The sequence below is a fragment of the Dermochelys coriacea genome, chromosome 27 (genome assembly GCF_009764565.3).
Source record: "Dermochelys coriacea isolate rDerCor1 chromosome 27, rDerCor1.pri.v4, whole genome shotgun sequence".
In the NCBI taxonomy this organism is placed as follows: Eukaryota; Metazoa; Chordata; order Testudines; family Dermochelyidae; genus Dermochelys; species Dermochelys coriacea.
Window position 1 is genome coordinate 8,673,672 of NC_050094.1, and position 23,596 is coordinate 8,697,267.

The window sequence follows — 23,596 nt, forward strand, 5'->3', positions numbered from 1 at the left end:
TCTGATGAGCGGGCATATGTCTGGATGAGTGTGTGTTTGCCGTTGGGTGGAATTGAATGAATCAAGGGGTGTGTGTGTGCGTGAGAGTGTGTCTGCATGAGTGGTGTGCATGGGCTTGCATGTGCAAATCAGTAGGTGCGGAGCAAGATGTGTGTGAACGTGGCCTTTGCTGCACTCTAGGGCATTGGTCTTACGCCTGATGCTGACACGTGTCAGCCCCGTGGAGCTGAGCAAGTGCCAAGAGCCAGTGGTACCTGTGGACGGCTGCAAACCACTCCCTGGGCTGATGTGGGGAGCCCTGGTTAAACCCAACTGGGCCAAGGAGCAGCTGTGCTGAACGCGGTTTGTTCTTCTCCAGGCTCGCCTTACAGCCAGCGTGTCTGCTGCGGTGCCGTGTGTGTGTGTGTGTGTGTGTATGTGTGTGTGTGTGTGTGTCACTGTATCTGAAGGAGCAAAGGGGTGTGGGTGTGTATGTGTGTGTGGGGGGGGTCAGTCTGTCTTCAGGGCGGCGTGCGTAAGTTTGTCTGGAGCAGTGCATCAATGTATCCCAGAGCAGCGGAGGCACTGGCTGGATCCATGGTGCCTCCACTTCGTTTGCCCGGCTATTGCAAAGCCTGGCCTGGCATCCCCAGGCAGCGCTGAGCAAAGAGTTAACAGCCCTTGGCTTATCTGCTGGGACTGAGGCCAAGCCGGCTCCCTGCCCACCTGCTGCTCCCACCCCACCCCAGCCCACATAGACTCCAGCCGCCTCCTTTGCTCGGGATTTGTGCTGAGCTCTGCAGCTTGCAGCAATGTGGCCGGTGCTTGTTCTCTGCCTCTGCCTGCTGGCCTTGGGGCTGTTGGGGGCCCGGCGCTTCGGCCGGGCGGGGAACCCCTTTGCCGGGGGGCCCCTGCAGCCCCCCAGGCCACTGGTCATGGATCAGAAGGTCAGGGACAAGGTCCTGAAGCAGGGTAAGTGCAGAGCGTGAGCCAGGGAGCGTGCCAAGGGCCGGCGGGGGGAGAGCGTGAGCTCTAAACCGCAACTGGGCGGCTTCGACACCGTCCCACGGGCGCCTGTCCCTCGTCGCCTTTTGGCTGGCAGTAGGGGCGCGTATCCTTGGACTTCCCCCGGAGGGGGGGTCGCTCACTCCCTGCCCCTCCCGGTTGTGACCCTCTCCTGTTTCCCGACGGCTGAGGCATCTGGCACCTGCCAGCCCCTGGCCGGGTATAGCAGCGATCACACCTGTCCGCTGAGGTTTCCTGCGGGCCGTTCTGACGGCCTCTCTGATCATTCCCCCGCGTTTGTCCTTTCTGGTGTCTGCTGGGGGATTAGTTTAGGGATTCCCTGAACTCGCGCTCTGGGTGAGAGCTGCCAGTGCAGTTGCTAGCTGTCCGATTGCTTGAGTGTCCCGCTCCATTTGAGAAGCTAGTGAATTTAGCTGTGTCCAATTATGCTCTTTAACAGGGAGGGAGGTTGTTAGTTTCTCCTTCCGCCACAACAGACTGCGTGGCCTTTCTTTGGGGTAGCCTCAGTTGCTCGGATGCTCTTGATTTTTGCCAGTGCTTCACTTCCAAGCTACAGGCTTTTTCCAACCAAAGTCAGCTACATTTAAATCCCATAAATACTGTTTTAGGTCAGCTCTGATATTCTGGTCCAAATCGACTGACTTTGAACCACTCCGGAGGGGTATTTTAGTGCAGACTCCACTTTCTCCGATGCAAAGATAATTGTTGTGGATCAAGATCCATTTCACTCTCCAGGAAATCCAGTGGTGTCCCTTGCTGAGTTCTTGAACTGCCTTTGTTAATGTTTGACAGAGATTGGTGGCACTTTTGTCAGCGTAATATGTCCCTAGGGTCTGCCTTAGGCCATGTCTACACTACACTGTTTGGTTGGTTGTATAGCTGTGTTGGTCAGGGGTGTGATAAAACCAAATGCGGTGCCAGCAAAACCCCGGTGTAGATGCAGCTACGTCAGTGGAAGAGTGCTCCTGTGGGCATAGCTAATGTGTCGTCTGGGGAAGTGGGTGGCTATGCTGGCAGAAAAAGCTCCTTCCGGTGGCATATACTGGGTCTAAAGTGGGGGCCCTGCTGGCATAGCTATACCAGCAAAGCATTCGCAGTGTAGACCCGGCCTTTTGGGCAGATCGCTCTGACTCCGTACCACTTCGGAGTTTTAGTCCTGGGCTGAGTGCACGGATCCCACCTTCTAGAACTGCTGGCCCACGATAATCCCTCTTTAATCCATTATCACTTTGGTTGCCAGACGTCTGGAACTGAACCTGGCCCATTGCACGGAATCACCAATCTGGTGCGAGTCCGCCCAGGCGGGGTCCTGGGGAAGCCAGAGGGTCCTGCCCCCCAACTTTGCAGTTAGACGTGACTCTCAGCCAGCCAGTTAAACAGAGGTTTATTAGACGACAGGAACATGGTCTAACACAGAGTTTGTAGGTGCAGAGAACAGGACCCCTCAGCTGGGTCCATTTTGGGGGGCAGTGAGCCAGACAACCACGTCTGCACTTCACTCCATGTCCCCAGCCAGCCCCAAACTTAAACTCTCTCCAGCCCCTCTGGGCTTTGTCCCTTTCCCGGGCCAGGAGGTCACCGGATTCCTTTGTTCTCCAACCCTTTAGCTCTCACCTTGCAGGGGGGGAAGGGCCAGGCCATCAGGTGCCAGGAAACAGGGTGTCGGCCATTCTCTGTGTCTAGACCCCTGCACACACCTGCCCTCTAGGGCTCTGCAACAATCATACACCCTTATCCCACCACGTAGATACTTAAGAACTGCATAGGGGAAACTGAGGCACCCCCACAATATTCAGAGGAAAGATTAAGAACAGTCCTGCTTCGTCACACTGAACCTGGCCCGTTGCACGGAATCACCAGTCTGGTGCGTAGTTCTGAAATCTTTCCTAAACACGGATGGCAAGTTCTGCTGGATCCGAGGCTGTGTTCCCTTATGCCCCTCATGTTCAATGGTTCAGTTTTCATCTGCTCCGAATCACTCCCGTCTTCGGTCGCTGCCTCATTACCTGCTCCATCTTCTGAGAAGCTAAGAAAGTGTCTTTCCATTCCTGCGTGGGGGTTATCCCCCCCCCCCGGTTAGCCTTTTCTGGGTCAGGTTTGCCCCCTTCCCTTTCTGAATCAGACCCTGAATTTAATCATTGAGATGGAGCAACAGGGACAGAACCTCACCCCCCACTCACCTAACACTTTCCTTTTCTAAATGTCACAGGAGCCACCCGATCAAACCTCCGTGGCCAGTGGCCCTCATATTTGTTGCATCGGCCCGTGCCATGCCCAGCCACTCCATCAGAGTCAGGAGATCCTGGGAGAATTTGCAAGCTCCATTTTGCAGCCTGGGGCCCAGAACAAATATCCATATTTGTCACCCCCTGAATCACAAGACCCAGCTTTGCAAGGAGAACGTTGTTCCCGCGGGGAAGTGAAACCATTTGTTCTTACGAGCTTTTTGCAGGCAGAGACCCACCCCCCGTGCCCTGGCAACCTTTTCTGCTAGCAATCCCCCCCCTGCCTGCTTCAGACCCCCTTTCCGTGCCCCCACCCTGTCTTTTCTTAAAGCGGCCGCTCCCATTTCTCTTTGTATCAAATTTGTGTGGCTAATAACAGGAAACAAATATTCAAAGTTATTAGTAAATCTAGACAATAGGAACCTGCTTCCAAAAAAAACCACCTCGCACCTGCGCTGTTCTGGCCTGATCGCAAGGCGAGAGAGGGGGATCGTTTCTCGCATCACACCCCTGCTCTCTGGGGTGCTACAGTCATGGTTCAGAGCCGGCATCTGGTGGGCGCAGGTTCAGCTCAGGAGGGACCATACCCCCCCGTACGGGCAACACCATCTCCGCCCACTCGCCCTGGTCGTGTGCGGGACTGGCACGGCCTGGGTGGGTGCCAAAGAAAGAACGCAGAACCAAAAGGTGGTCCCTACTCCAAAGAGATCACAAAGTGGGGGACTAGCAATCAGGACTCCCGGGTTCCATTCCCTCCTGCACCGCTCTGTGACCTCGGGCAAGTCACTCCCCCTCACTGTGCCTCAGTTTCCCTCCAGAGCGTGTGTTTGTTTGCATTGATTCACTGCTCCCACACGTAAAATTCGGTGAGTTCCCCCCCCCCCCGGGGTGAAGGATGCTAGTTGTGTGAGTCAGTATTACTCAGGTAACCGACCCTGAAGACCCGCTCCCCAGAGCCAGATGCTTCGTTTGAAACCTGCCCAGCCATGGAAGCAGAAGCTGGCCCAGGACACCAGATTGGCATGGGGACGTCCGCTGATGTCCCCTAAGCCAGGTGCAAGGCAGCCAAGGTGAGAAAAGGGGCAGCTCACAGCCAGGCCCTGGCCTCAGCCGGGCCGCATCACTTCTCCAAGACACGGACTAATTTGGGGACCGACAGACTCCCCCCGCATGCCCCGCGATGTCTGGGCGAACAGCCGGTCCAGCCAGTCCTGCGGGTGCCCTGTGCTCGTGCCCCTGCCCCTGATCCCCGTTTCATTTTGAATCTTTGTTTCCATCTGCACCTTCCTCCACCTTCTGGCGCTGTGGCTTTGACTCAGCCCAGCCACCGATTTCGTCATTATCCAGCGGCACGATAATCCCCATGGTCCGGGGCAGATAGAACAAGCCCTTCCGGGCACGTGTTTTTAGATTTAATCTGTGTCTATTCTGTTCTGCCGGGGCTGGGCTTTTTTTTTTTATCTCCCTCCGCTCCCGTGCTGGAGTTGTGTGTTCGCTCCAGCTCATGCGTCGGGCTGGCTGGCTGGTTTTGGGCCTCGTCCTGCTTAAGAATCAGATCCAGACAAAAGGAGTACTCGTGGCACCTTAGAGACTAACAAATTTAGTCCGATGCATCCGATGAAGTGAGCTGTAGCTCACGAAAACTTATGCTCAAATCAATTTGTTAGTCTCTCAGGTGCCACAAGTCGTCCTCTTCTTTTTGTGGATACAGACTAACACGGCTGCTACTCTAGATCCAGACAGAGAGAGAGAGAGCGGCCATGCCGAGGGTCCTTCCAGCAGCTCTGGCAATGCAAGGGGGCCGGGGTGTCAATGAGAATCAAATCCTCTCTCTTTGGGTCGATCTGGGGCTTGTGTCCGGTGTGGGGGTTCCCTGGCTAGCAGGGGGGGTCCACATCAGCTGTTGCCTGGGGGTGAAGACCTGTCCTTGGGGGAGGCAGGAGTTCACCCGGAAACAAGTCCAGGGGCAGCAGGTTTGTATAATTTTTGCTGGTGCCCAGAACGGGTCCAAGTTGTCCCCCCACCTCCCAGCCTTGTAAACCGACATATATTTTTCAAAATAATGTAAAAATGGACTGGAAACAGCAAGTGTTTAACAGTTTCCCTGCACTGCACAATGTGGGGGGAGTGTGGGGGGATGAGGGCTCTGGCTGGGGGTGTGGGCTCTGGGGTGGAGCTAGGGATGAGGGGTTTGGGATGTGGGAGGGGGCTCAGGGCTAGGGCAGAGAGTTGGGGTGTGGGGAGGATGAGGGCTGCGGGGTGGGGCTGGGGATGAGGGGTTCACAGAGCAGGAGGGAGCTCAGGATGGGGCAGAGGGCTGTGGGGGGGGTGTGAGGGCTCTGGCTGGGGGATGTGGACTCTGGGGTGGGACGGGGCTGGGGATGAGGAGTTTGGGTTGTGAGGCCCTGAATATTTCTGGAGCCCAGACACCACGGGCCCATACAACTCGCTGCCCCTGAACAAGCCCTCTGTTTGGTGCCAGTCAACCAGTCCAGTCTCTTTACGATGCCACTCTCTGGATCTCTGCCCAGCCCAGAGCTGGCCAGCCCTCACCCCGGAGATCGGCCATGGGACACTGGGGTGGGGTTTTCTGCCATCTCGTTGCTCATTCCCCTGACAGCTAGGACCACCGAGGCAGAGTGGAGTGGGGATTCACCCCTGCCCCTGGGCTTTCTGGTTGTCTCTCCCTCTCTCCAGGGGGCTGCCTATCCTGCCGGAGCAAATAACCCCTGATACCCTGGGTTAAGCCTGAAACCGGAGTGAAGCTGTTTGCTAAAGCAAAACCCAGCCTGAGCTTTGTCCCACTGCTCAGGAGCGGGGTGGGGCGGGGGGGGGCGGGGATGGGACAGCTTGAATCCCGGATCAGTTCAGGGGTTTCACACTTGCTCCAGTGTCCCCTGGAGCCAGCTGGGCCCAGCTGGGCAAGTGTCACTCACCAGGGAGTGGTCCACCCTCAGCTCTGTAGCTCAAGCTGGAGCAGGACCCGGTGGGGACCCCCGCGGGGTTTACTAAAGGGGCTGCCCCCTGACTACGCACTAACTCCCTTGTGGGGAGAGCCAGGGTTAAGCCCAGAGACAAACAGCAGGTAAGACCTTGTGATTTGTACCCTCGATGATGAGCAAAGCACCCTGGAGCTCTGCAGGTATTCCCCGGAGGGGCGCGGGACCCATTCCCAGCCACTAGCTGGAGCCAGGTTCGGGGAGGGTAAGTTGCGAGGTGGCCAGTGCTGGAGGAATTGTCCCTTCTGGATTGTGGTCCCCTGGGAGCCAGCGTCCCCCAGCGCAAACAGCCGCATGCAGCTGAGGAGCGAGCAGGTGCTTGCCAGGGAATTTAGGTGGTGTCACGGAGTCCCCGGGTGATGCTCTGGACGTGCTCCCTACGGAGCCAGGCAGGACTCTGGGGGAGTCTTCTTTCTGGGCGCAGCCAGTCTGCAGGACACACAGCTCACCCGGCTTCCCCCTTCCTGGGTCTGACCTTGGAGCATTCGGCATCCTCTGCCCCTCCGTACGCTTCCCACAGCGAGTCCGCCCAGGGGGGGTCCTGGGGAAGCCAGAGGGTCCTGCCCCCCAACTTCACAGTCAGACGTGACTCTCAGCCCGCCGGTTTATTAGACGACAGGAACATGGTCTAAACCAGAGCTTGTAGGTGCAGAGAACAGGACCCCTCAGCTGGGTCCATTTTGGGGGCAGTGAGCCAGACAACCCCGTCTGCACTTCACTCCATGTCCCCAGCCAGCCCTGAACTGCCTCCCCCTCCAGCCCCTCCTCCTCTGGGCTTTGTCCCTTTCCCGGGCCAGGAGGTCACCGGATTCCTTTGTTCTCCAACCCTTTGGCTCTCACCTTGCAGTGGGGGAAGGGCCCAGGCCATCAGCTGCCAGGAAACAGGGTGTCGGCCATTCTCTGTGTCCAGACCCCTGCACACACCTGCCCTCTAGGGCTCTGCCACGAATATACACCCTTATCCCACCACCTAGATACTTAAGAACTGCATAGGGGAAACTGAGGCACCCCCACAATATTCAGAGGAAACATTAAGAACATGCCTGCTTCGTCACAGGTGGTTCCCCAGCAGCTGCTGGGCCTCGTCTCTAGGGGCTTGGTTCTGTGCCCGAGGGCTCCCCGTTGGGAGCCCTTTGCCTGCATCCCCTGACAATGGGACCAGCCTCCCCGCATTCCCAGCAGCTGCGTTGTTGAGCCATCTTGGTCAGACGGGTCACTGGCCCTTAGGGTGACCAGATGTCCTGAGTTTATAGGGACAGTTCCGATTTTGGGGTCTTTTTCTTATACAGGCTCCTATTACTGCCCCCCACATCCCGATTTTTCACACTTGCTGTCCGGTCACCCTCCTGGCCCTCCACCCGGCCCTTCCGTGCTGCTGGATTCGCTGCAGGCCCCTGGGCAGCATCTGCACGTTCATCTCCATCCGCTCAGTCGTGTGGCCGGATGTGTCGGTCCGTGGCCCCCTTGGGCCATGTGCTGGGCGTTGGGGAAGGGGGGGCATGACCGGGTTTCGGCAGCTGGGCTGCTTGTTGCCAGGCTGCTCCTGTCTCTGGAGAGGCTGGGTAGGGGGTCTTACCTGGGAGTCTTGTTCCGTCCCGGGCCAGGCCCCACGTGTCTGAGGTCGGTAGCTGATGCAGGTGGCCGCCCAGCCTTGGGTTGCTTTGGGCATTCGTGACCCAGTCGTCGGGACTGCCTTCTCCTTAAGGGGCCCTGCTGTGGGTGTGGGGCCTGTAATGGGAGCCACCCGCTTGGCAGACTGTAGGATGAGCCGGCGGCTGCTGGCAGACTCCCCGAGCCTCTCCCTGGATTGCTGGGGCCAAGAGCAGCACCCCCTCATGCCCTGGGCAGCACTCAGGGACACACACCTGTCCCAGTTGCTGCAAAATGTTTTCCACTCTGCCCTTTTGTTCTGCTGGCCACGTGCCTGTTTCGTTCGGGGCAGCTACCCCCAGCTGGCCCAGCAAGACCCCAGCTTTCTGCTACTCTGGGACGCTGTCTACTCGGAGCGCGGTGCCCAGCCCCTGCCAGGGAGCCCCTATGTGGTATCCTATAGTCACTGGGGTGGTGGAGGCTGCCCTTTGTCAGGGTAGCTGCTCTGACATGGTCCCTGCTGAACCGTCCCCAAATCTCATTTGTGACACCCATCGGAGGTCCCCGGCATCAGCAGATGGGCTCCGCCGTCCCCGCCTAAGCCCCAACCCCCTTTCGGGGAGATCAAGGGTTAATCTCGGGGTCAGCGCCCACCCTTCCCACTAGGGCAATCCTTTTACCGTAGCCCCAGCCAGCCCCAAGGGAGAAACCCCCACGCAAGAGAATTAGTGAAAATGACGCGGGTACCTGCCCCCCTCCAGTGAAAGTAGTGAGTTGCTCAGCACTAGATGGACATGCCTGTCCCCCCCCCCCCCACCTGCCAGGTCCCTGCAGCCATTCACACCAGGGCAGGGTGGGTCTGAGGCCCTATGGCTCAGATTCCCTGGTAGGAACGACCCCCCCTCCCGAAGCGCAGGGGCCATGCCTCCTGGCTGTCTGGGGTGAGATGCCGCAGCAGGGCCAGGAGAATGAGACAGAGGGTTTCGGGCTGGGTGGCAGCGACCCCACGTCCCCCCAGCATAGGGCCGTGGCGTGGGTCTCCCCTCCCATGCCCCGGGATCCTGCGGGCTCTGGCGTTGTTAACCCTTTGCCCTCCCTCGCCAGGTTTTGCCCTGGAGAAGGTGCCACCCAACCTGGACGCCATCGTGATCGGCAGCGGGATCGGAGGCCTGGCCGTGGCAGCTGTCTTGGCAAAGGCTGGCAAGCGGGTCCTGGTGCTGGAGCAGCACGACCAGGCTGGGGGGTGCTGCCACACCTTCCAGGAGAAGGGCTTTGAGTTTGACGTGGGTAAGCGGCGGGAGAAGCCTGCTGGATGCTCGCGGGCAAGGACATCAAGGGAAATGTTGGATTTCTTGGGGCTGGGCCCGGCCTGTGGGACCCCCCCAGCTTCTTGCCTGGGCGGAGGGCAGTTCCCCCCTCTGCGGCGCTCCTGCTGGGGAAATGGGGTCAGGGTGCGGGGGCTTGCCCCCACCCCACCTGGCACTCCTGCCAGAAGGGTGACCAGATGTCCTGATTTTAAAGGGACAGTCCTGGTATTTGAGGTTTTGTGTTATATAAATCTGGGTGGGGGGGCTTCTCTCTGCAGGAGCGCTGGGCAGACGGAGCGGGTCGGGTGCATGGGGGCGCCTATTTTTCCAGGGACCCCCCCAGTTAACCAGGGGCGAGCAGATGGGGGAACAGAAGGGATTGATGAGCCATACTGGCTGGCACAGTGGGCATCGCCTGCCTCACCACTGTGAGGGGTTTTGTGGGCATCGTGGCAAAGGAGAATTTAAGGCAGCATTTGAAAGAGGGAGAGGTCTCACTGCATGACCTGGGGGGTGGGGGGCGGGCAAGTCCCACCCCTGCTCTGTGCCTCAGTTTCCCCATTTGTAAAATGGGGGTCATGATAATGATCTGCCGCCCAAGGGGGAAATTAATTAATATTGGTAACATGGCGGAAGGTGGTCTGATTCCTCTAGGGGATGGTCGAGTGAAAATCCCCCCCAACTCCCCCTTGGTGCTGGTACACTCTCTCTGCAGGGTGCCGCGGGTACATGGGGCCTAACTGCAAGGTTAGCTGAGGTCAAAACCAAGCCAACCCCCCCAACTCTATCTCTCTGAAAGTGACTCCAAGAGCATGATGATGGCTAATTGGTTTACTTAACTCCCTAGCATCTGCCGCTTTTGTCCAGCTGCTCTAACCCCTGTGGGCTGCCAGATTCATGTCGGATCTCATAAGCTAAGCAGCATGGGGCCTGACCGCCCAGGTGGCTACCGGTGCCGGGGTAGGTGGGGCTCTTCTGCCAGCCATAGGCCAGTTGCCCAGCCGTGGTGCTAGCAGCGTGGCAATTAGATCTCAGCAAGGGGGTGGCGTGTGCGCAGTACGTGGCACCGGGGCATGCTTCCTCTGGCTAGCCGCAGCACGTTATGGGTCTGGCCTGGATTGCCCCCTTTTCTCCAAGCCGCATCCCCAAAGATCTCACCTTCCAAGCCCCTCCCCACTCCATATCACCGGGGCTAATCCTTTCTCTCTCCCGCTGGCCTGGCAGGCCTCCACTATGTGGGTCAGATGCACCCAAACGGCATGCTGCGGGTGGCTTTGGACCAGCTCACGGATGGGCAGCTGGACTGGGTGAGGCTAGAGGACCCCTACGACAGCGTGACGGTAGGAGACCGGGACTACCACTTGTGCTCGGGCAAAAGGACCTTTGCGGAGGAGCTGGAGAAGCAATTCCCGGCAGAGAAGGAGGCCATCAGGGAGTTCATGAGGCTGTCCAAGGTGAGAGCCGAGGTCATGGAGCAGACCCCTGGCTGCAGCAGCCCCAGCTGAGATCGGGGCCCCACGGCGCTCGGTGCTGTACATGCGCCCAGCGACAGAACCTGGCCCTGCCTTGGAGGGGAAACCAGAGACACAGAGAGGGGAGGTGACTTGCCCAGGGTCACTCAGAGCAGGAAACAGAGCCCTGAAGTCCTGAGGCCCAGTCTGATGCTCTGACCATTGGACCATGCTGCCTTGTGATGCACGGGTGCCATTGTGCTGGAGAGTCTCCCCCTCAGGAGCTGAGATGGCTGGGACCCTCTCCCTCCCTTCCCGAGGGGGCAGAAGGCTCTGCTAGGCCCGTTACTGTGGGTTGCTCTTGCCTTTCCTGTAGATGGCGGCAACACGGGTGCCCCTCATTGCTATACTCAAGATGATCCCCCTCTGGCTGGCCATGCTGCTGATCCGCACTGGCCTCATTCACTGGATCTCCCCTGTCTTCAAGATGGTGGACACCAGCCACAGTGAGGTCATGGAGCGGCTGACGGCCAACAAGGACCTGCAGGTGGTCCTCAGCTACTTCTTCTATGGTGAGGTGGGCCCCAGCCACCTGCCCCCTGGGGTTCTCCCCTATGAGGCAGGGTGCCCTGGGTCAGCAGGCTTGGAACTGACTGCTAAACCACGCCAAGGGGCCCGGGAAGGCGTGGGGGATGTCTTACTCTCCTGGGAACGTCTTGACCGTCCCGATGCCGCTCCATGGACGTCAGTGCGGTTGGGTAATACACTGACTGAGCAGGGGGGAGCCGTTGTCCTGGAGTATGCAGCCAATGATTTTAGTTTATGATTCATTTATTATAAGCATTATTCATGATTTTACTTCATAGTTTGTTTAGTTTATTATTCATTTGTTGTGTGATGTTATGAGTAATTAACGTGTCGTTATATATAATACCCTCAATGGTGTAATATGACAGCCTGCTACTGCCTTACAGGTGGTGGAGTTACTCCCTTAGCTCAGCGGGTAGGCGCGTATGTTGAGGGTACCAGTGTTACCCAGGGTTGTCAGAACCCCCAATAGGGGCAACTTAACTATTTCACTCCAGGAACAAATCAACAGGAGCTCAACGATTCTGTCCGATGAAGGATTAAATGCGCTCTTGTCTAACACTGCAGTTTATTAGATTTAAGCACACACAAACATAGACAGCAGGTTTAGAACATCCCAGCTATTTGCCAATATTTGGAGACGGTATTGAGTAATCCACGACAGGTCTGCGCTGGTCAAACGCATCCCTGCTGGGGAGTAAAGATGCGAGGAAAACATCTCTCCCAGGATAGCTCCCCGGGACTGCTCCCGAAGTACACTGGTATCATCTAAACTTTCTATAATTAACTCTACAAAACACATAGGTCAGAATGACCCACCACTAAATCATCCCTTTTCTAACTTTCAATAAACTTTTACTATCAGACCCATCTAGATTCGAGGCTGTCCATCCACATATCTCCTTTCAGTCTCAGTTATTTATTTTTCCGCCCCTCCTCCCATTCTGATTAGCAAAACTGCCAGTAGTTATGACCTTGTTTCTAAAAGCCTGTCTGCAAATGAACCCTTCGCTAATATGGCTGCAATTAGCTTGTCACATTCTGGGGTATATACCCCCTAGAAATCCAGGGCAACATCAGGTTCAGGCCTTGCTGATGTCTGGGGCATTCCAGTGCAAGGACTCGGCCTCTGGGGTTGGAGTGAAATCCGTGGGGGGAGTGGTTACTTTTTGTGACATGCTCCCTTGCTGCCAGGCGTTCCCCCCCGGGACTGCAGCTTCCTCATCAACGCCCTCATAATGCACCACTACAAGCGCGGTGCGTGGTATCCACGAGGGGGAGCCAGCGAAATCGCCTTCCACGCCATCCCGGTGATCCAGCGGGCTGGAGGCGCTGTGCTGGTGAGAGCCCGCGTGGGGAGGATCCTGCTGTCCGAGGGTGGCACGGCTCTGGGTGAGTCCCGGGGGCACCTGGGTTACCCCTCCCCACACGGCGGAAGTGCGTTTGCTAGTGTCTGGTGTCCTTGTCTCCCGGCAGGAGTGGCGGTGCAGAAGCGGGGCCAGGAGGAGATGGTTTATGCCCCCGTAGTGATCTCGGATGCTGGGATATTCAACACCTTTGGGACCCTGCTGCCCGCAGAGATCAGGAGCAAAGCAGGTAAAGGGGGAGCAGCCCTCTGGGACCTCAGCAGAGGTGGTGTCTGCCCCACCCCTCTCCAGGAGCCCAGGCAAGGGCCCAGTCTTGCAGACAACTGGCACCAGTCCATGGGGTGGCAGAGAGAATGGATGGGCGCGGCTGCCAGTGTCGGGCTGTCCTGTTCTCCTGGGCGCATCTGGGAAGTCCTAGGGCGGCCCCATGGAATTGAACCCTGGGCCTCCAGACCCCAAAGCATGAGGCTCGCCTGCTTGTGCTGAAAGACTGGGAGCAAAACCCCAGGGGCAGGAGCTGGCTCAGAACTAGCAGGGGCTGGAGAGACAGACTGTGTTAGCCTGGGGTACCACAGCAATCACCAGCGGCTTTTCCCTGCTCCACCCATCTGTACCCCCCCCCAACCCCTCGTTCTCTCTTACAGGGATCCAGTCTGTGCTCAGCATGGTACAGCATAGCATGGGCTCCTTTCTGGTCTTCGTGGGCCTCCAGGGGACCACCGAGGAGCTGGGCATCAAATCCACCAACTACTGGATCTACCTGCACAATGATCTGGACGAGATGTAAGTGGCAGGCCAAAGGTCCCTGGGACCTCTCGGTTGCCCCCTCAGAGCAGGTGTGCTTCTCTGCCTGTCCCATCTCTGACACCTGGGTCCTGATCCTGTGCCTCGGTTGGTACAGATCCTGTGGTGCTCTTCAGAAGCATAGAGCATCGGAGATCTTAAGGCCAAAAGGGATCAGCTTGTGGTAGACCCAGTGACCTGGCCCCATTCTATCCTTTAATTGCTTTATGGTAGTGCTCAGGGTCCCCAGCCGAGAGCAAGGCCATGCTAGTCCTGGCCACAGAATAACAGAGGAGTTTACATTTGAAACTGATTCCACCCCCAAGCCACCCGCTTAGACTCCCAGGTGGGATTTTTCCTCCTTTCCTGCCCAACGCTGCTGTGCATCATTGCTGCGTGCTGGCAAACAGATGCTTTGTCCTGCCCCAGAGGTGGGCGCATTTCAAGGGCGAGTGACAGGATCCCTGCATGTCCCTCACCTGCCGCACGCTTGGGGAGGTGAACGGGAAACGGAAGTAGTAATGGAAAACTTTATGCAAATGAAAAATGCTTACTTTCATCAGAAGACGCTGACCAGAGCACGGTTAATGATGGAATTAAATAGACAGGGTCTGTACTTTAAGTATTGCTGATGGAAGGAGCCGTAGAAGCAAAAGTTACTATTCCTTGTCCTCTCTACGTTCCAATGGTTATTGTTGATGTTAGATAGCAACTAAAGGCCCCATTGTGCTAGGCGCTGTACGGACACATGGTAAGAAGAGACAGTCCTGGCTCTGATGAGTTTACCATATAAATAGTTGAGAGATGAAGAGAGGGAGGGGAAACTGAGGCACGGGGCGGGGAAGCACCTAGCCCAAGGTCACCCAGCAGGTCAGTGGCAGAACCTGCCCACTAGACCATGCTGTCTCTTCAAGCGTTCTTCTTCCCTTCTGGCTCGCAGGGTCTGTCGACACGGTCGTGGTGGGGTGTGAGTGCGGTAAGGATGTCCGCTAGGGGACGTCCGCGCTGGAAACACGACAGCGGCAGAGCTGTGGAGCCATTGTGTAGACACACGCCGCAGCAATGGAAGGAGTCTTCTGTTGCTGGAGGGGCGGTAGGGGTGACCTAGGCATGGGGGTCGGGGTGGATGCACTGGGCCTAACTCCGGAGCGCAGACCAGCCCTCTGTCTAGGCGGACTTGTTGGCCATACCAGAGGGAGGTGATGGAAGGACAAGGCGAGAGCTAGGTGTGTCCCAGCTCAGCCGAAGCCTGTGACCTCAGCCCCTCGCCCCACCATGTGCTGTGACCCAGAGCTGCTCGCATGCCAGGCCCCAGGGGTCAAGGTCAGACCTGGAGGGCAGGTCCCAGGGGAGCGGTTTGCGGCTGAGTTCAGACTCGTTCACTTGTAAGGGGGAGGTGATGGGAATTGCCCCCTGGCAGAACGCATTCTGCCCTCACCACCCACTGAGCGGCCCTGTTACTCCACACACAGGAGGGGGTGGGGGTAGGTGGCGAGGGCGGCTCATGGGTGTAGAGGGCTGGGGTGCAGCCCTCCTCCTTCCCCTCCTCCCCAGGAGGTCTGGCATCCTGCCGTACCATTTGCGCTCTTTCTGGTCCTTTCAGGATGACCCGCTATGCTGACCTCAGGAGGGAGGAGGTCAGTGAGAACATGCCCATGATGTTCATCACCTTTCCATCAGCCAAGGACCCCACGTACCAGCAGAGGCACCCAGGTACCCACCTGGAGACTGGCAAAAGTGTCCCGGAGCTGGGAACCATTGGAGGATGGGGCGGGGGGATATGAGGACAGAGGAGGTTCCTGTTCATGGAAGGTCAAGGAGATGCCTCCTGGCCAAGGACCAGCAAGACTGAGCCAGTCCTGCAAAGGTTAAGAAGTGGCCGTCTCTGTACCTGCTGGCCACCCTATCCAGTAGCCAACCGGCTCACACTTCTCACATGGGCCTGTTGCCCCATCCTTAAACCCCTGCCACCCTCCGTATGGTGCCCCTGGATCTAAGGATCGTGCCGTCCCCTGGCCAATGGTGAAATGTCCCGGGGACAAACCCCAATCATTAGAGGGCTGGAGAAAATGCCAGATGGGGTGTTGTGCTGGGGCTCTGGCGCTCTCCCAACCTGCTACGTGGGAGAGCCCAAGCACCAGCCCGAGCCACAACACCCACTCTCGTTTTCAGGGTGCTAGATGAGCCCAGCTCATGCACGTCTGACTCCACGGGCTGGGAGGCTCGCTTCAGGGTCGTGTTGCCCTCCGAGTGTCGGTCTAAGCGTCACCACCCCGGCTGCCCCCGGGGATTCCTGCCCCGGAGGGAGGTGCTGCCCCCTGCTCAGCAGAGGCCGCTGGTGAACCCAGTAGCTTGTGTCTGAGCTAGAGTGCAGGCCAGGTGTCCTCCTGGTTCACGCTGGCTGAAGACCCAGTCCCATATCTTTCAGGCCGACACCCAGTACTAGGGCAGTGGCTCCCATCAATATGTCGCCCTGGCCGTGCGTGCGCATCTAGGACAGCCATCCTGCCCCCACAACCACGTTTCAGGGGGCTCCAGATGTCCTTCTCCCATTTGGGGGGTTGGCCCAACATCACAGTATGGGGGAGTGTTGGTTGGGGCAGGGGCCTGTTCAGGAGGGTCCCCAGAGATTTGGGGCCAGCTTGAATCAGCTCTGTCCTCTCCCTGTGCTCCAGGCCGGTCCTGCATGACCATCCTGACCATGGCTCGCTACGAGTGGTTCGAAGAGTGGTCAGGGGCTGGTGTGAAGAACAGAGGGGCTGACTACCAGGCCTACAAAATGGAGATCGCCCAGCGGCTGCTGGACATGGCCTTGGAGAGGTTCCCTCAGCTCTGTGGCAAGGTGACACCCCAGTAGACTCCTCCAGTGGGCCTGTGCCGGTTTCTACTGGGGGGCCAGTAGTTCTGTGACCAGTGACCCCTGGAACCATTAGCCCCATAGCTCCATCGCTCTGTGCCCAAAGGCTAGCTGCCAGAAGGTCCCAGGAGGACCCAAAGCTCAAGTTGAAGTAGGCATGGCCCTGTACGTAGTGGGTGAGGGCAGGTCCAGGTTCTCAGATCAGCCTCTTGGTCTCTGGGCCTGGAACTGCAGGGGAGGATTCGTACTCAGCTCAGTGGGGCGGGGGAAGAGCCACAAGGGATTGTAGGAGCGAAAGTCCTGCGACAGCTGGTTTGCCACCACGTGATAACCGCGATTAGCTGGCACAGAGGGGACATTACTAGAGTCCGTTCACGGCGTGTCACGGGGACTGGTGGCGGCCAGAAGCCATGTCCACATTGGAAAATAGTTGGATTCCACACCCGTGTTAGAGCCCTAGTGTAGACAAGGCAAGCTGTTGCTTGCACGTGGAGTAGCTGGTCAAGGGCTCCCTTAGTGGTGAGCCCAGGCTTAACCCGACCCGAAAGCCTGGTTCTGAAAAGCAACCGGAGACCCCTTTGATACCTCCAGGGGAGCCTTTGGATCCAGGCGAAGGCCCTGGCTTGTGAAGAGATCACTGCACCCGGGACATGCACACACACATGCACACACGCAGGTACATGCACACACACATGTGTACATAGCAGGGAGCCGAGGGCCCGCCTCACTCAGCGAACACACGGAAATACAGCTTGCCGTGTCGGCACTGGAATGTTCACGTGTTAACACTTTTTTAGTCCCCTCCTTTCCCAGGGAAGACAAGCTGAGAGCGGGCGGGCGGATGGGTGGAGTGGGGGTCCAAGGGCAATGGGGCAAGGACCCTGACCTGGAAGGACTTGGGCCTGTATAGTTGGACATCATGGGGTCCTAGAGTCCATGCTGTGGGGGGGAGTGGGTTGAGGGGCAGGGCGCGGGGGCTGGAAGGGCTGGCGGTGGGCGTTTTCTGTAGCCTCACATCGCTCCCTGGCCTGCATGTTGTCCCCCTCCCGCTGGGCAGGTGGAGTTCCTGGAGGCGGCCTCCCCTCTCACCAACCAGCACTACCTGGGGACGCCCCGCGGCGAGATTTACGGGGCCGAGCACGACGTGAGCCGCTTCGCGCCGGCCATTGTGGCCACCATGCGGGCGGAGACGCCCGTCCGGAACCTCTACCTCACGGGTAAGGGCAGCCTCTGGCCCCGGTGCCGTCCCCACCCCAGCCGCTGGCGCTCAACCCGCTCTGCCTAGGCGTTGGGGTGGCCTTGGTGGGGACCTGGCAGGTTGGCCCCTACTCTTGGGTTGAGCCCTGACTTCACAGGAGCGGGGTGGGGGTGGGGGGGTGTCCCTCCAGGGCCGGGTTGGTGGAGCTGAACCCAGAGCACGAGTCCCCCCCTGCCCGGGGCGGGCTGCTCTGGGTGGCGAGCGGGCTCGGGGGCAGTGTGGCTGTTCCACTGTCTGATGCCCTCCCGTGTGTCCCTCTTCCAGGGCAGGATGTCTTTAGCTGCGGCCTGGCCGGCGCCTTGCACGGCGGCCTCATCTGCGCCTCCACTGTCCTCAACCGCATCCTCTACTTGGACCTGCAGCTCCTGAAGAAGAGGCTCAAGAGGGGGCGCGGCAAGAAAGCAGCCTAGGGGCCCCCCCGGGGGGGGAAGTGGACCCCGTCCCTGCTCACGTGACCCATGGACCAGCTGCCCCACCTCTGTCTTCTGATGCTCAGACTCGCCGTGCCCCAGCGCTTTCCCTGGGGCCGGGAACGTGCCGGAGAAGGAAGGTCGGAGCCTCGTCTACACACACGTTCTCACCCCCAAACCTGCTTTTCCACCCCCAGTTTGGGATTTCCCTCCACCCATCCCGGCCGCTGGCTCCGTGGATTGGTCTACATGGCAATTAGATCCCTGTGGCTGGCCCGTGCCAGCTGACTCAGGCTCGCAGGGCTCGGGCTAAGGGGATCCTTAATTGCGGTGTGGACATTTGGGCAGGTGTTTTGGGACCCTGTGAGGTGTGAGCTCGGGTGGAAGCTCGGGTGGCAGCCTGGGCCCGAACATCTGTGTCTCCAGCTGCTGGGCCATTGCCCTGAAATGAGGAGACAAAACCCAGCCTGGCTTTCTGCCTATGACATTTTGGGGTGAAGCCCAATGAGGGGGTTGCACTACCCCTGGCCTGCTGCCTTGAGTGCATTGCAGTCAGCAGGCATGTTCCCACCCTGAGTGTCTGAGGAAAGCCACAGCCCTGGTCCAGTAACTCTGCCCCAGCAGCCTGCCAGCACTCGCCAATCATCCTCTGACTCCACCAGCCTGGGTTACCACTTCCCGGGTGGCTTCAACACATTCCCAGTCCCCGATTTCCCCCCAAAATGCGTGTTCTGCACTGTCCATCCCTTGCCTGGACAGTCCAGATATATGTGGTCCATTGCACCTCTGAGCGGCTCAATATACGACAGCTTGCCACCTTCAGTGGAGTTACCCAAACAGTTTGCAATGTTGGATTCGTTTTGATTAAAGAATCAAATTTGTTAATTGAACTACAAGAGCTAGATTTTAAGTGAGTACAAGTAGAAGGCATTGAAGTCAGAAATGGTTACAGGATAAATAAAGGTAAAACTCTTTCTAAACTGAAACTAGGCTTGGTTCAAGGTGAAACTCTGATCACAGATCCCCTGTAACGCTGCTGATCCAATTTTCTGGCCAGGATCTGCTTCGAAAGGCTGTGTCTTTTGTTGTCTTCGGTGAAAGACAGCAGGCCATGGCTGGCTGGGGAGCGATCCCCTGGGGGTGTTTTTGCCCCTAATTTTTATAGTTCAGCCACCCTTTGCAAATGCATTTTCCTGAAGGTCACCCCTAGATAAAGGTCATTCTCGCTGTGAGGACAGAGACCAAAAGCTGCTATTGTTTGCTACCATTCGGATCTGTTTGGTCCTGCCCCCCTTCCTTGCCAAAGAATGGTCATATGCTACGTGCATGCCCCCATTAGCTTTGATGACACCTGGCTAGAGGCGTCAGCTTGTCCTTTGGCTTGGAGAAACTGGTTTACCCCCCTCCCCGGCCTTGGCTGGTCAACACGCCTCTGTCCTGATTTCAGCTGACGGTCATCACTGTACAGATAATGTTGCTACACCCCTTTCACCAGCACATTACTGACCAGCGTGTGATTCGTTTTCAGAGGATACCACACAAGACGTATTGTGTACAATGATTATGACAATGGTGTGTAGGGTGTGAATACAGGGGTGCATCCCATCGCCCTGCCACCAGCAGGGAATGGCGTCCCTGAGCCAGGGCTGCACAGCCAGGATGGACTATGGGGTGGTGCCTTCCTCCCCCCTGCACTGCAAATATTCCAACCTGCGGCAGGGGCCGGAGGGCGCAGCTACCGTGCTGGGCGCTTGGTCCAGAGGTTGCAATGCTTGGTTCGATGCCCAAATCGGAGGCAGCAGTGCCTGTCTGCATGCCCAGTCCTGCGGCTGCAGTAACAGTATGGCTGTCCAGAGAGTGCAGATTGGTGTCAATCTGGAAGCTGCAGCTCTGACTCACCATCCCCTCCATGGCTAATCAAACACCAGTTGCCCAGCATGGAACTCATGCTAGGTATGAGCTTGGGGTGGCTGAAAAACAAAGGGGGTGAAGCTGAGGGTGGTGCCGGCACCCCTGGGTGGGTACAAGTGGAAGAGAGACCAGCACCCTTGCCACAGCTCACTCCAGTTGTCTGCTGCTGGTCCCAGCTGGGTTACTCCTCACCCTCTCTGTCGTATGTCGCCTGGCACTGTCTGTTCCTGGATCCCACTTCCTACCCTGATGGCTGTTGGCTTATTTCCCGACGCTCCACGGTCCTCGGCAGTAAGGCACGCAATGTGCCACTCAGCAAAGACGTGGGCTCAGTTAGCTCTTTGGGGATCCCAGCTGAGCTGCAATGAGAAAAAGCTGGGCACACAGGTAACGGTTGTCGGTGGGCGGGATTGAACCTGGGAACCTCAGTGCATGAGCCCAAAGCCACCCGGCTGTTAAGCAAACTCATTAATCTTCCTCTAGGTGGTCTCAGTGCCACCAGATGGGACAGACCGCCACAGCCAGCAGGTGTGTGGGTTCATACTTCCCCTCACTGAGGAAATGCATCCTGACCTTCAGAGACTTCCCGTTGAAATTCCAGACGAGCCCCCACTTGAAACGCCAACGGTCGGCGGTGGGCGGAATCGAACCTTGGGCCTCTGGAGCTAAATGCATCAGCCACTACTGCATGAGCTAAAAGCCAACCGCCTGGTAGCCCATAAACTCATTAACTCGCTCTCTCTCTGGAAGTGGTCTCGGTGCTACGAGAGGGGACAGAACACTTTGCCCCAGGAGGTGTGTGGGTCACACACGCAACCAGGCTCCTGTTTCTCCTGCTGTGTCAACAAACCAGGCTGGGATGTGCAGCCATTATAAATCAACGGGATTGCGCCAAAGCCACACCCGACGCCACCGCTTGGGGGACAGCGCTCATGGGGGGTACAGAAGGGTGAACCGTCTGAAGAGCTCTGGCCCTGAAGGAGACGAGATTGCACTCGTGAGGTCCCGGGAACCTTTTTTGGCTTGCGCCAGAGCATCCCACGGGACAGCGCTTGGCGGGGACGCTGGAGAGTTGTTCGCTCCGACGCTGGCCTGGCCTGCAGCACAAGCTAAGGGGAGCGGCTGGCCCAGCCCTGGCAGTGCCATGTCCGGCCAGTGTTTGCCCACTGCAGCCTGGTTGCCGGGGGCTGAGCTGGGCCCCACCATGTGGAAACGGCAAAGGAGATTTAAAGCCACCTCTGTCCTTGTCCCTGCCCCACGTGCCAGGCTGGCAGCGCTGGGACTCACCCCTGCCCTGGCACCTCGCAGGGCCAGCGGGTGCTCAGGGGCTTGGCCCGTGGAATTTAGCAAAGTCCAGAGTGTAGCAACTCTCCACGTGATTGCCTGGGGCGGGAGACGCTTTTATTGCCCTCCCCCGCCCCCCGTGAGGAGTCGGGCCCTGCAGCAACTGCCTGCTCTCTGGACCGGCCCGGGGCAGGGGAAATGCTGGGGCCAAAGGACGGCAGGCACCTTGTCTCCCATTGGCGCAGTGGGTGCCCTTCCCCTCCCGGTGCCCACGCCCTGCTCCCTGCCCCACTGATGCCACCCTGTCGGAGCTCTCTTCTCCAGCTTCATCTCCTCCTACCTGAGCCTCTTACCTGCCCTCCAGCCGCCAGCTCTGCCACCTTCCCTCCACCGCCCGGCTCCCCCATGGGAAGGTTCAGCCCCACACCAGTTATACCCCCTCCCCCAACAAAAATGCTCCCCTGCCTTGCCCCTCAACTGGCCAGCCCCTACTCCAGTGGGGGAGCCTCATCTCACCGGCACCCCCTGCAGACTCCACCCCAGGACCTGCATGCCAGCAGTCCGCTGGGATTGATTTGTGTCCTTGTGGGATCAGGCGCTCGCAGGCAGGCAACAAACACGACGCCGGCAGGGTTTTGACGTATAAATAAAAGTAGCTCGGGTTGGCCTGTTGGCTAACTACAGAGAGCAAGCAACCGAACAATCAAACAGCCCAAGACAGCAGCAGTCAGTGCTAACAGCCCATTTCAAATACCGGGAGGGGCCGGATTTGAGTGGCATTGTGACCCCCGTGGGCCCGGTCCCAACAACCCTCCAATTGGGCCCGGCTGCCCTTTTGATGCAGGGGCAGGCGGACCCAGTTTGCATGATGTTACAGCCCGGCACACAGGGTCACAACGTCACTCACATCTGGCCCTGGTGCCCCTCCGTCATGCACCACCCATATTTTTTTGAAACAATGAAGTTCAACCCCACAGCTTGAGAATCAAGATGATCACCGGGTGGGTCGAGCGGGACATGCGAAAATGGTCGTCAGCACCCCCAACTTCAGCCAGTGCCAAGGCAAGGCCAGCCTGGGACCCCCGTCTCTGGCAGGCGTTGTGGGCAGGACCATCCAAGGAAGATGCAAGAACCCTGCAGGGGGCAGTCCCAGGATAACTTGGGGAAGCACCTGCCTCACCCCCGACCTCTCCCTGGCTGAAGTTGCAGATGCTGATGGCCATTTTTGGGTGCCTCGCTTGATTCACCAGGTAATAATCTTGTGACGAGCATCTGCCCCAGTGATTCTCGCTAAGATGAGGACCGATGATCCCCATGCTTCAAGGCCTGGGCTGAGCCCCTGCTGGCGGTCAGGAAGGAATCTCCCCGCCTGCTGCACAATATGATCCACTGGGGAGGGGGTGGCATTCAGCCCACTGACGTGTCCACCACTGGCCACTGAGATCTGCTGCCACTGGCCTTTTGTGACGCAAAAGACCCACTGCGGAGGGCTCAGAAGAACTTGTGAGTTCATAGTGCCTGCCCTGCCGCCGTCCCCCCCAAACCACACATGATTGATGTGGGGTTGAACACTGTCTTTAAAAACATATGGGCTGTGGGTGACAGAGGGGCACTGGGGTCAGATGTGAACAATGTTGCCACCCTGCATGCCAGGTTCCAACATCATTCAAATTTGGCCCGGCTGCCCCGGCATCAAACGGGCGGCCAGGCCATATTTGAGTGGCGTTGGGCCCTGGCACGCTGGGTCACAACCCCACTCAAATCAGGCCCAGCCACCCCCTCTGTCAGCATCCTCTTTGACCCTGTATTTCAACCAGAGGGAGCAGCCTGAGCTCTGTCCCCGGCAATACTGAATCAAAGGACCCCCCCAAGCCCAGTCCCGGCAGCCCCCAGCCTCACACCCACACCCACCCTACTGGGGTCAGCAGCACAGAGTGGAGTCCATGGGGAGGGGCTCCTGCTTTAGCACTGGTCTCTTGTCTCCAGCCCTGCTGGGGCATGTCCTGCCACAGTGCCCTTGCCCCTTCCTGGCTGGTGCCCCCATGGCAGGGGGTGGCTTATCATGCAGTCGTTGGAGGAAGATTGGCCGGGGGGGGGGGGGTTAATCGCCACTGCCCCCAAGGTGATGCCAGCAGGTGGCGAGCTCCGTGGCGCCCCCTAGAGTCTGGTCTGGTGGTTAATGCCTGTTGCCGGAGGGTCTGCCATGATGACGTTGCTGTAGGAGGGCGGCAGGATGGCAGGGAGCGGGTACAGGAACTGCTTCGACACCACCTAGGAACGGAAGCATGTCAGACAGCTCTGCCAGGCGCCCCGCCGAGCCCGCAGCTGAGAGACGTTTGGGGCCACCGGGGAGGAAGTGTGATCTAGTGGGCAGAGTGGGATGGGGCGAGGGATGGGGAGACCTGGGTTCTATCCACAGCTCGGGAAGGGGAGCTGGGATCAGGGCTCGGAGCAGGGGGCCGGCCAGAGCAGGATCCAGCGAGGGAAGGTGCTGGAGACAGGCCGAGTGATTAAGGTCAACGAACTGACTCAGAGCCAGAGCCAATCAAGCCGGCTTGCTC

General features: G+C 58.3%; 1 protein-coding gene across 1 annotated transcript; it reads left to right on the top strand.

The window, feature by feature from the left end:
• Nucleotides 1-765: 765 nt before the first annotated feature.
• Nucleotides 766-18,807, top strand: LOC119849127 (all-trans-retinol 13,14-reductase-like). Its single transcript, XM_038385847.2, has 11 exons — nt 766-951; nt 8,924-9,106; nt 10,351-10,580; nt 10,954-11,149; nt 12,360-12,557; nt 12,642-12,761; nt 13,177-13,315; nt 14,919-15,028; nt 15,991-16,157; nt 17,230-17,389; nt 17,695-18,807. The coding sequence occupies exons 1-11, from the start codon at nt 792-794 to the stop codon at nt 17,838-17,840; spliced, it is 1,809 nt and encodes a 602-aa protein (XP_038241775.1). The 5' UTR covers nt 766-791; the 3' UTR covers nt 17,841-18,807.
• The last annotated feature ends 4,789 nt before the right edge of the window (nt 18,808-23,596 follow it).